General features: G+C 40.4%; 1 protein-coding gene across 4 annotated transcripts in view; it reads right to left on the reverse strand.

Annotated features, from left to right (window-relative positions):
* The window catches only part of col4a6 (collagen, type IV, alpha 6), a 134,867-nt gene extending 132,594 nt beyond the window's left edge, over window positions 1–2,273 (reverse strand). Inside the window, exons 1-3 of one of the 4 annotated variants that reach the window (XM_034164131.1) lie at window positions 2,204–2,271; window positions 1,929–2,022; window positions 1,758–1,803 (exon numbers count right to left, since the gene is read on the reverse strand). In XM_034164131.1, the coding sequence (XP_034020022.1) occupies window positions 1,758–1,803; window positions 1,929–1,939 (57 nt within the window). In that variant the 5' untranslated portion in view covers window positions 1,940–2,022; window positions 2,204–2,271. Of the gene's footprint in view, window positions 1–1,757; window positions 1,804–1,928; window positions 2,090–2,203 lie in introns of those variants that run through there. The other 3 variants (XM_034164133.1, XM_034164134.1, XM_034164132.1) reach the window with 3 other exon arrangements.
* Window positions 2,274–13,112: the final 10,839 nt, after the last annotated feature.

A 13,112-nucleotide genomic window follows, 5' to 3' on the forward strand; every position in this document is an offset into this window, starting at 1 on the left:
CCTATTAACAAAAAGAAATTACTCATGTGATGGCGCCTTCATAGCAACATGTGTGCAGTCAATAGCTCCAATTACATCAGGAAAACCAGCTCTCTCTGCAAATTGTGCTTTAATGTTGGACTGTGATGTACCTGGATGACATTCAGATGATTCCATCCCATATAGCTAACATGGCTCGGGTCAGTGTTAACTGGCACACTCCTGACGGATCGGCCAGTAGCAACAGGGGCATTCCTTCATCCCACCTCTGGAGCTGGCTTTCAAAATTGACAATGATCTTTGACTTTGAATTCACCATGTAATTCTACAATGGACATATTATTGGATGTGCTGGTGTTTTGGCACTCCAGATCAATTAAGGTGCAAATTATTTCCAAAATAAACACAAATACTGCCAATATATAAAATCAAGGTCAAAATTCATATGCTTTCCTATCATATGGGTCCATGCTTTTTGCTTATTTCAAATTTTAAAGTAAAAAAAGCTGACAGTTTTCCTGAAATATAAGAATATATGGTAACAGGGAGATTGTAGTGCATCCAGAGAATTAATTACATCCATGTCAGAAATATTGAAGTGGGGGAAAAATAAAACAATCTCCTAACAGATTGAAAAAAATTAAAAATAACAAAAACACTGTATTGTGACAAATCTGAGCTGAAGTAACCAAAGTAAGATATACAGAATCAGATTTGAAGCACACTGTATCATAAAATTAAGAACATCACTGGATTATAAAGTAACAACCTAAATCTATTGGTATTCATTTAAGTACTGGACAGATGTGCACGTTAGGATAAAATGAAGCTCTTTAAACCGACAGCCTAACATCAACTGCGGCTTTTGCAGTTTAAATAAAAAAATACATTTCAAATGAGGAGTTTGGCGTAATAGTGCTTAAATCTGTCATGCTTAACTTATTAGTGCTTATACAAATTCTGAAGAATGTTTACAAGAGGATTTTATGAGGTAGATAGATGGTAGATAGATGAAAGCAATAAAGATGAAAAACTGGCAGAAAATTGTGGAATTTGCAGAAACCTGGCATCTATGGTTATGCAAATAGATAATTTACACCTCCACTCCCGCAAAAAAAGGAAAAATAATGTACATCTGCTGATTGTTTTATTCCATATTAAATGGCTGCACCACATGACCCCACTGAAATGTTAAAAACATTATCCATTGTACTGTTTTGACATCTGTACTTCAGATGCACTCAGCCTCTTAAAAAAACATAATTTAATTAAATATACAAAATAAAATAAGCAGACTCAATCACTAAATAAATATTGGGAATAAGTGGTTTACAATCTGTGACAGATGAAGTTGTGAATGGGTGTGGTACTGTAAGCGATAATACCCTATATTAATATTCATGAGGGGCGGGGCTTGAATGCAAATAAACCTGATCCTTCTCTCAAATATGAAGTAATCACCCTCCCTTAAGTGCAAAATCTTGTTTGAAAGGCTGTTCAGAGCATAAGCAAATGGGAGAAAAAATTATTTCAATAAAAATTACGTTATAAAAGCTGCACTTTCACTTATATTTTAAGGGAGTAAATAAAAAAGTTTAAAAAAAACGCTCATTTTAAGCTAGCATAAACCAGTGATTGGTCAGGACGAGACGGCTGCAAAGTCATTTTAACGTACAGTATTTTCGGTGTGTTAAAAATAAAAAAATCAATCGGTGCGGTAAATAGTAAACCGAGTGGCGCGAGACACTTCACCTGCAACGTAAACAAATTGGACTTACAGCGCGTGCACATCCCACGGCCACGGCGACCGCCGCCAGACAAATCCTGATAAAAAAAAACAGAAAAAAGTACAAATACAGGCGATTAACACAAAGGTTAGCGTCCGAACAATTTTAACTTTAGGTCGGTTAGGTTCCTTTTAAATAAATAAATAAATAAATAAAGCTTACAGGAACTTCATTTCAGGCAGCGGGAGAACCGCAGGTCCAGACTCGCTGCTTCACTCGTCTCCACCAGCAAAGCTTCTCTCATCGACCGAAGCTCCTGCGACAGGCGGAGACACACATGAAGCGCCCCAAAAAACAGCCACACATGAAGCGCCCCAAAAAACAGCCACACATGAAGCGCCCCAAAAAACAGCCACACACGAAGCCCCTCTGCCCCGCGCGGCTCCGTCCCGCCGCCTTATTTCATAACAAGTCAAATGAGAAGTTGACCAACTCACCAAAGTGGCAGCGCTGAAGTCGCTGCTGCGCTCTCCGGCTGCTGCGCTTCAAAATCTGCAGCGCACCGCAGCGTCGGCGGAGGCGGGGCCACCACATGTCAATCACGTCCCCGCTTCAAAGCTTTGACACACGGCTCATCATGCCGGAGCTCGGTGCTCCTCTTAATGAAGCTCTCTACCGATTACACCCTTAATTAAAGTCACTCATCAAAATAAAACGGCTCTTCTTACTCGATCGAGCTTCTCAAACCGAAGGAGATTAGTTTTATTTGAGACGATGTAGTTTTTACCTGTCTGACATAAACGTACACTGGTTTAAACTGCTTTCAAACCGGTTCAAACCTGCTTAAAGCAGACATATTATTTATCATCTTTAATCAGCGCTAAACACAAGTGTAATGTTTAAACTTGCAAAAATAAATTGAATATGCTCTTAAATTGTTAGACACCAAGGACACACTGGTTTAAACTGGTTTGAAACTGCTTCAAACTCATTTAAAATCTTTTTAAACTGATTTAAGAGGTTTTAATTAACAGCGCCATTTCTTAAACTGGTTGTCAGTGTGTCTTAAATAAAAAATCACTTTAAAACTGGCTTACACTTAAGGATAACGTGATTTGTGATGCCTTTAACCTGTTTATAATGTATAAACTGCTTTCACTAATTTTCAAATATGTTTAAAACTCAATATCTAATTTTCCACAGTTAATCTACTCCAAACCAACAGTAAACAGTTTTACACAGGTCAAACTAGAGACAGTCTGTTTTAATAGACCATCACAAAAGGGTACAGCTTTGAAATTGCTTCAAATTTGGTTAAAATAGTTTCAACCAGATATTCTACGTTTCAGTGAAATGTCTCAAACTCCTGTCAGTCTCGTAATTCAAACATGCTTAATTGTTTTCCCCACCTTTATTCAAGTAGAAGCAACAGTGAAGTGTTTTAAAGTGTTAAAAATACATTCAACCATCTTTTAAAGCATTTAGACATCAAGGTTAAGGTTACACTTAAACTAATTTGTAACTCTTTCAAGCTCTTTCCAAGTGGTTTCAACCAGACATCCAACTTTGCATTGATTTAAAATGCTCTAATGAACAGGTTTAATAATAATAATTTTAAAAAAACTTTTAAACTGGATAAATTGGTTTGTGGTGCTTTTAAATGAAATAATGTGTGTTTAAAACTAGTTTAAAACAAGCTTAAACCCAATATCTTGATATAAACTGCTTTTAATGGTCCCAAAATAACAAGTGTAGTGAAACTGGTCTGAATCTACATGGACTTAATATTTTTTAGTTTGGACTGGTTTACACCAAAGATAGACTGGTATAAAGTGTTTAGGCAGCTTTCAGCAAACTAGGCAACCTGGCTTTTAACAACTCCAAATGATGGTAAATTGATCTAAACTGCTGAAGTCTCTGGATGTTGTTGGGGTGTCATGCCCATGTAATGCTGCATGCACGTCTTGGAGTGTACCTCGAGATTGGCAAACTGGGGTAGTGGTTTCCACATTTAAAGAACTGCTCCTTAGCACTGAAAACAGACAGCTGAGGTGGTTTGTGCATCTGGTGAGGATGCCCACTGGTTGTCTCCTTGTTGAGGTCTTCCAGGTACATACAACTGGGACACGGGGGAAGAATGGGGAAGTGTGGGATGAGCTGCCTGGTCTACTGCTGTGACCCAACCAAGACAAGTGACAGAAAATGAATCAATAAATGGATTGTACTATTTTTTATCAATAATAAAAAAATAATTATCCCAATCTTGACAGTGAATACTGTCATTATGTGACTATTGTTGTTTTCTCCTGAAATGGTGAATAGTGCAGAATTAAACTTTCTGATTAATTTATGTGAAAATTAAGGCACAACAATGGGAAATAATGTAAAAATTATTTTGTGCCAATGTCAGGGTTAAAATATGAGCGTTTGACCTTTAATAATGTAACAGGAATGCGACGTGTCCGGGCATATATGTCAAATAAAGCTTTTATGTCAAACCTTTTTTTTTTGTGCACCCTCAGGCATTAGGTAGGAATGTGGCTTACCAAAATCCATCCGCCACTGTGAGGTACTTTATGTAAAATATCCACAATAATCTATAAGAAATTAAATAAAGTTTAACTGTGCGTAAATGGCACGTCTGGGTGGATGGCTTGGCACAACACTTCGGTGCGCAAATGACGCAGCGCTTGTATTTTAGGTTAATTGCCCCCTTGGTGGAGGTGCGGGGTCAGTATCAATGCGCTGTGGCAGTGGAAAGTAGATCCGGTGGGGCAGGTTTGCAAGTCGAGGAGAGGAAAAAGTTCGAGAGGGGGAGCGCAGAGGCGCACGGTTCCAGAGCCGGGACCACCAGCAGCCGTGCGAGCGCTGAGAGTGCGCGTAAAAGACGTGATTTTGGTCTTATTTCTGCTTCAGTGCGGGACACGCAGGGGCTGTGACATGCGAGTTTGTCCGTGTTAGCGCACAGCGGATCCTGGTTTTATTTCACCGAGATGAACAGAGACAGCCTCCGACGGCTCTCCGCGGCGCTGCTCCTCCTCAGCCTGTGCGCCGCGGTGCAGCGAGTCCACTCCGAGGTAAGTACGCTCCTCTTTCTGCACAATCTGGCCGGCTTTTCTCAACGCAACACGATCATCCAAAGGACCTGGCGCTCACCGGGAGCCCACCGGCGGCTCCTGCGGCTGAAGTTTAAAAATAGAGCTGCTGTTCGAGCCCTCTGCGCCAATAATAATTAGGCTGCTGTCAAAATAATAACCTCACGTGTGTAATTAAGACTTTTACGCGTCGATCCTGTGCGCAATGGCGCGTTTGTGGAACATTTTTACGCCTTTTCCAGCTTCGTGCTGCTTTGAAGAGTTGCTTCCTTTCTGTTCAGAAACAACCTGTGTAAAGAGGCACATTTAGGGGCTAAAATTAAGACTCGTTCCTCCGCGAGTTGTCTTTGAGTTAAAGAACACCCAACAGAATTTACGCGCGATTTTGTTGGAAAACGCATTGGAGTGAGGAACCAGACATTTGCTTCACGCGTCTTTAGATGGCGTGGAGACACGCGTGGAACTCTCTGTGCACGCTGATGGGTGCGCGTGTTTGTATTGTTGCGTCTTTGACACATCTCTGCGTGACAGCAGGTGTCATCAAAGCGGTGTGTCGCTTTATGCGCGCGGTCAAGCCCATCAATCAGTCAAGCCCGTCGAAGCCCGCAGCATCTCTGACTTCTCATGTAATATTCCAACAGGATCCAAGATGAATATTCAAACATCATTAATTATTCATGAGCCTGCCCACAAATCAAGGCGTGTCCAATCAGGTCTAAGCCACACAATTGCGCTGTGAGAGCGCATTCCTTCACCAAGGCCAAACAATCCAGGAATTTAACATTGAGTTTACGAACATTATCAGGTTTACGGCTCTATTTGTTACAAAACAAGAGCATAGTTCTCTGGAGCAAAGATGGGTCCTTATCCTGCTCCACAGCGCTTGTGCTCATTGTGTCAGGATTCTTTGAAAAATAGTCTCAATAAGAAACATGAAGACAAGAAAAAAATGTGAATCTTCATCCAGATTCTGATCAACACCAACATGTAACTGGTTTTCTTCTAGATGTTCCTTCAAGTTGTGTGGAGATTAGTTTGGAGATATTTTTTTAAATGTCTGACAGTACCCCAACATTGCAAATATGAAATTCAATAATAATCCTGAATCCACACTTGGGCAAAACCTGATTCCTGATCAAAACCAAAATCTTAACAAGCTTTTCCTCTGCACCCAAGTGATGATTCCACCAGGTTTCTGAAGATCTCTTGAAAACTTGAAAAATTTATGACTATGTTGAAAAATGACCTTGTGAAAAGAAAGGTACCACATCCAGACTCTGATCAAGACCAAAATCTAATGTTTTTTTTTTCCTCTTTATACTACTGATTATTCCACCACTTTGGGGGATAAATTGGTTGAAAATCTTTGATAAACTGAACAAAATCTTCCTGTGTGTTACCTCTGAGAGCATTCAAATTTAAAGGTCACAAATACTTTATAAAATGAGAGCTGAGTATTTGAGAGGACAGTCTCTGTTATCAAACCTGTTTCCTCAACCACGGATATTTGATCATCAAATGACTCACTTTTTAGTCAACCTCAACCAATCTTTATGCAATGATCAAGAGTATAAAAAAAAAAAAAAAAAAAAACATAATTAGTCCAGCATTTAAGTTCTGGTGTTCATCAGGATCGGATTCCAGATCCTTTTTTTTTTTTTACCATCTATATATTCATTCATGGATGACATGAATGAAATACACAGTAATATTGTTTATTACACCAGATTACAAGATTGCTCAACAAACGACTAATTGATCAATATTGAAAATAAAAAAATCTTGTGGTCTTGTGTTAAGTCTGCGAAATCTGGTGTGGTTTTTGTCGGTTTGACTCAAAGTGAAATCTACCCGGCAACACACAATCTTTGAGTTGTTTGCTTGATTGTTAAATATTAAATCCATTGGTGGAAATATGCAACAACATTGGTTTCCATCTACTTCAAGACAAAACCAACCACCAAGATGTGAAATAAGTTTGGAGGGTGTTTTAAATGCTGAATTTGAAGCGTGACTGATGTTAAACAAGGACACCTGTAGAAACCGTGAAACACAGCGTGATAAATGAGTGCGTTTGAAGAAGTGGTTGTGTATTTGCGGGTTCTTTACCGGCTGCATGAAGTGTCATCGATGTGACTTTTGAACTGGCAGTTTGGGTGGTGCTGTTGCCATGGCGAGTTGAATTTAAAGGCGAGTGGTCGTGTGGGCGACCCACTGTGTCCTCTGGAATGTGTCCCGCCCACTTTCACACCATCTAGGCCATGAGGGGATGATGAAGAATAGTAGAGTCAGAGAGGAGTTAAGGAGGAGGAGGACACACAGAGGGAAATGATGACGGCCTTCATCTCTGTCTTTCTCATCTCTTCAATTTTCTAGCTGTTGCCCCCTAGCTGATATTGTGTGTATAAACAAAACATGCCTGGACAATTCTGGTGCCACTTTGCTCCGCATTTGGGTTTCTTCCCCCATAAATCCATATATTAAACATTAATTTGTGCATTTAGCCACCCTGCCTTTTTCCTGTTGTTGCCATTTTTTTGTTTTGCAGATGCATTTTTCAGGATTTTATTGTCATCATTTATGAAAATTTGTCAGCTGCAAACAGGTGAAACCAGTACCCTGTCATAAGCCTTCTCTCTGGTCTACTCTACATCTGTAGCGGCAAACATGGATGAGGACGGAGGTTTCACTATCTACACGGTCCGACTGCCTTTGGATACTGATATAAGTTGCTGTATATTCGTATTTGCACTATTTTGGCCATGTGGTGCATTCCTCTGGGTATGTTGGAGTACACAGATGCCTCAGAGATGAGGACTCCAGCAGCTGGAGAAGGCTCAGGCAATGCACTGGTTTCACCTGTTTGCAGCTGACAGATAGTTTGGACTGGTTGCCATCCAAGTGCTGGACTGTGGCTCCCTACTGCTCCTGGTGGCTGCATGTTGCATAACTGTAATTAGAATGGGTTAAATGCAGAGCACAAATTTCATTGTATGTATTTGTGTCTCCACAAGGACAATATAAGCCCTCCTCCTCCTTCTAATGTTATACACAAATAAAATCACACTTACATCTCGGGGTCTGGGATGATGCATGCACACCTTTGCATGCAGTGTGTGCACATTCTGCTGGATACTCTTCTGCCTGGAGACTGCATGCAGTAGAATGCACATGCAAATGTGCGTGCATCATGCCAAAACTGTGCACAGAGCATGCACACACACAGACAGCTGTGTGCTCAGACACACAGCTGTCTGTGTGCCTATTCACCAGTTTGCTTAAATACTCTGAAATATGAGACGTTTTCTTTTTCTTTAATTGTCAGCATGTGAACACGCTCAGTTATGTGGAAGAGTTTGTGCATAACAAAGCGCAATTGTCACACAGCTGCAAGTGGCCTGTTTCATCACAGCCGCCAGCACTTGCAAAATCCTCATTTGCAAAGTGATGTCCACGTTGCATTACCGCCTGCTATAATTTGTGAATTTACACTCATTAAATCACTCATGCAATTTAGCACTCATTATGTGGGATCTTAATAAATCATTGTTATGCCTGCTGCTCTTTGCAGACTGAGGTGTTTGTTTTCTGGTAAAACTCACACTGCAGCGTCAGTGAGCTGAAGAAGCCATGAGGATTAAGAGGCGGAAAAAGTCAAGGAGAACTAACACCAAATGTTTAGACAGCTAATTACCTCGGCACAGCACCGTTTCCAGTTCTCACAGCTTCAAACAGACCACACATTAAAAAATTTGACAAATTCTTGATTTTTCTCATCAATAATTCTAAAGTTATGGGTCAAACGGTTGTGTTTTGTTTTCCATGTGGTTGAATATTGACTGCTGAATGTAGTCCGTCTGGATTGATGTTTGCTTTTGTGGCAGTAATCCATCGGGCTACCTGACAAGTCCATCTACACAGAACAGTTACAAGACTTCCTGTCCTCCTTCTTTTTATACTTCTGTTTTCCTGACCTTCTTTTCCTCAAAGTACATCATCCAGTTTTTCTTTTTTTTTTCTTCATGATGCTTTTGTCTTTCTGAAAGAAATAACACAACTGCATCCTGAAAGAAACAGAGTGGTGTTTAGGGTCAAAGATGAAGAACAACAGATAGAAAGAGGAGAAAAGAGAGAGACTCCCCCCCCCCCCCCCCCCAAAAAAAAAAAAATGTGAATCAGAGTGTGTTCCTCTGCAAAAGCTCAAACATTTCATCTTGAAATATTAACATTAGATGAGGAAGCAGGGAACTAACAGGAGAGGTTTTAAACTACAATCTATATAACTTTGTGACTTAAGTATAGATGTTTGTGATGTCATAAACCCAATTCTGGAAATAACGAGAGAGAAACAGAAAGAGATCTTTTTTCCCCAAAAATCTAATCAACACCTCTCTTTACTAAAGAGTAACATTCTCCACAAATTACCCTGAAATCCATCCAACGGCAGAGGCATCCGTTCTCAACATGCTACTTTTATGAGTATTCTTGCTAACAAATAAAAAAAATGAATGGAGTGCAAAAAAAATAATACTTCTAAGCAGCCGCCGGGACGGAGGGTTTATACACTCAAACATCTCGTCTCGCGTTCCACCTCTTCTTCCACCTTTAAAAGCAGATGAGTGAAATGTCATCGTGTAAAACAAAATTATATATTTCGGTTTTAGAACTTCCTGACAGTGCAGGATGAGGTACTGAAGAGTATTTGTGAATACTGTTTGACCCGAGATGACTGGCTCCACCTGTCATCACTCGACACCTCTTTATTACTTATCTGTTGTTTATCCAATCCTCATCTCCCGTTACTTCTCCACTTTTCTACCTCTTGGCTCCCTCGATTGCACTCAGATATCGTGCCAACGCATCTCTGTCTCAACCTTCACAAACTTACAAAACACGATGTGGCTCTTTTAGGATCTACTCCACTAAAGTACTTTTGAAGAATTCGAACTAACAAGGGTTTTGTCAGGACGGTTAATCGCCTGCGTTTAGCTAAACACATCAGCCCTATATTTGCGATCTACGTTGCATGATCCTTGGTACGCCAGTCCAGTTGGGGGTGTGTCCAGTGTCACTTAGAGGGTATGTAATCTGAGTGCCAAATAGCGTGCATACGGGTTGGATTTATTGGCTTAATTAGTCATGGGTGTGTTTTGTGCCAACATCAAAGAAGCCAATCAGCTGTTATCCCCTTTATGAAGTCACTCATATCAATCAATCACAAATATTTTGCTGATCAATATATGTTTAGATCATCCATCTAGGCTTCTTGATTGTTCAGCTATACAAAAAAAGTGTTTTCAGACAAAATTTTCCTTGGCTTTGACCTTTGTCCTTTGACCAAACTACTCCAAAAACTAATCACCTCTAGATATCTGTCCAAGTAATAGTCCTACCAAGTTTGAAGGAAACTCTTCTAGCCATTTTTGAGTTATCTTGTCCACAGATACACAGACAGTGAAAACAATACCCCATTTCATTGGCTTGCAGGGGAACCAGGTTTTTAATGGTCTACAGTGCAGATGTTTTCTGCTGCCGCTTGGCCACCAGGATAAATGCAATTTTACCCGCTGTTTACACAACGTGGGTGCTACTTTGCACCAGGTAGAAGATAGGGCCCTAAAGCTTGAATTAAACAAGGTCAGAACTTCAGTGGCTGTCACTACTGCAGCACTTAAAGCTGGTAGTGATGGTAAACATACATTAAATAACTTGCTTTGAACATGTGGGCGAGTAAAATATGAACTCACGGGAAAATACCTCTTGATGTTGAAATATATGTATAGACCAAATTATATTAAAGAAGCTGTTACACCTGTCCATGTCGTGTCTGCCTGAAGGGGGCGCTGGCGAGGAGTGATGTCAGACTGTGATGGTTACAGGGCGTGATGTTTAGTGCTTCTCGCTGTGAGCGTGGGAGGGCGCCTGGCTCTCTTTAATCTGCTCCTCTGTTTCTTCCATCAGCGTTCCAAAGGGCTTCCCCCAGCGGACGCGCGGGAAAGGACGCTCGCCAGTCATACTCTTTCCTCACGTTTATGTCTCCATTATATTACGGGGTTTATTTGTCTTCAGATGTCTGAGACGGCGTGACTCAGTGTTTTTTAAAGATTAAATTCTTCCCTTTTTCACTCTTTTGCACTTGTTTTTGTGAAGGATGGTTTCCTGTTGCTGTCCTTCCCCCCCCAACAACAAAAAAAATCCTTCTGGTTTTTGATTCAGATTGTTTTTCTACGTTTGTGGATGCAGTACAGTACACGCCCCCTGATGATGTCATCACAGGTCTTTTTTGTTGACATGCAAATTTTTTTTGTGCTCAGAATGAACTCCTCACTTCCTTTCCTCACTCTCACCCTTGTTGTCTCACCTACTTTCTTTGCTTTTCTGTTTTTGCCCTCTCTTCTTCCTGTTTTCCTTCTCTCCTTTTCTTTTGCTTCTCTCCTTCCTTTCTCATCACCCCATCCTTCCCTTCTTTCCGTCTCACCTTCTCCTCTCCGTCCTTTCTGTCCTTCTGTCTCATCTTTTCTCCCTCCTGTGCCTCTTTTTTCCATCCTTCTCTTTCTTTTTATCCCCCTCTCTGTTCCATTTATCTTCTCTTTCCATACCCGTCTCACCTCTTTTACCTCCATTTTATCCTTTCCTTCTCTCCCTCTTCTCTCTCTCATCCCCCGACATCAGCTCCCACGTGTCTCGTCTTTCTGATCTGAGAACAGTTTTTTACTTCACACCAGGCTGCTGTTTTGACTCACGGCTGAAAAAGAAATCATTAAAGTTACTTTCTAAAAATATCACGCATGTGGTGCCTGTTACTTTAAATAGGAAGGAGCTGCTACTTGCCACACCCCCTCTCCTTTCAAAGAGAGTGGGCGTGTCACACACACAGCACGCTCCAGCTCACAGGGTGCCGAACGCAGAAAGCAGGACTCCGTGACGTATGTCACAAGCGGTTTCAGCCCTGAAGGCTGCATGCGGTCGTGGAGTTTCTGGGACTGAGAGGCTGTGAGACAAACCTCTGGCAGGTTCACAGGTTGTCCTGCCCCGACAAAGTCCACAATTCCTCTGGAACTTTTTTCCTTCTTCATCGTGCCGAATCGAACAGAGCTGAACTACCGCTGAGATCAGTTTGTTGTCATGAAGCCCGGATATGTGGGAGATATGTGGGGACGTCAGGAACCTGCAGAGACCTGCCCGCTTCCCCTGATCAGACCTGACACTGAGCAGCAAGAAGGAGCTTGTTCAAGTCTGAGGGCCTGAAATCCAACATCCGCCAAAATACAGAGTCCAAAAAAAAAAAAAAAACTATGTAAAAACATTTATATGTACACAACAAAATGTCACAACTGATACAAGATGTGTTCATGTCAAAGAGCACAATTATCTCACAAGTTCAGTTACATCGTGCATCAAAATGAAATCAACCATGTGACTTTTAATTCTGGAATACAGAAATAATCTGCATGATTACATTCATTTTTTTTCTCTGAATAATAAAGATTTGCTGTTTTTTATTATTATTTATTTATTTTTGTATTATACATTATTCAGGTTGGGCCATTTTTTTCTGATGGATTAATAAATATTTGCTTTTCCTCTAATTCCTCTAATTTCCTCTAATTCCTTTTTCCCCCTCTAATTTTTCCTCTAATTCCTTTTTTCCCTCTATTATTTCCTGTAATTCCTTTTTTCCTCTAATTTTTCCTCTAATTCCTTTTTTCCCTCTATTATTTCCTCTAATTCCTTTTTTTCCCCCTCTAATTTTTCCTCTAATTCCTTTTTTCCCTCTAATCTTTCCTCTGATTCCTTTTTCCCTCTATTATTTCCTCTAATTGCTTTTTCCCCCTCTAATTTTTCCTCTGATTCCTTTTTTCCCTCTATTATTTCCTGTAATTCCATTTTTCCCTCATTTTTCCTCTAATTCCTTTTTCCCCTATATTATTTCCTCTATTTCCCCTTTTCCCTCTAATCTTTCCTCTGATTCCTTTTTTCCCTCTAATTTTCCTCTGATTCCTTTTCCCTTAATTATTTCCTATAATTCCCTTTTCCCCCTCTAATTTTTCCTCTGATTCTTTTTTCCCTCTATTATCTCCTGTAATTCCTTTTTTCCCTCTATTTTTTCCTCTAATTCCTTTTTTCCCCTCTATTATTTCCACTAATTCCCTTTTCCCCCTCTAATTTTTCCTCTGATTCCTTTTTTCCCTCTATTATTTCCTGTAATTCCTTTTTCCCCTCTATTTTTTCCTCTAATTCTTTTTTCCCTCTATTATTTCCTCTAATTCCTTTTTCCCCCTCTAATTTTTCCTCTGATTCCTTTTTTCCC

The sequence above is a fragment of the Thalassophryne amazonica genome, chromosome 23 (assembly GCF_902500255.1).
Source record: "Thalassophryne amazonica chromosome 23, fThaAma1.1, whole genome shotgun sequence".
In the NCBI taxonomy this organism is placed as follows: domain Eukaryota; kingdom Metazoa; phylum Chordata; class Actinopteri; order Batrachoidiformes; family Batrachoididae; genus Thalassophryne; species Thalassophryne amazonica.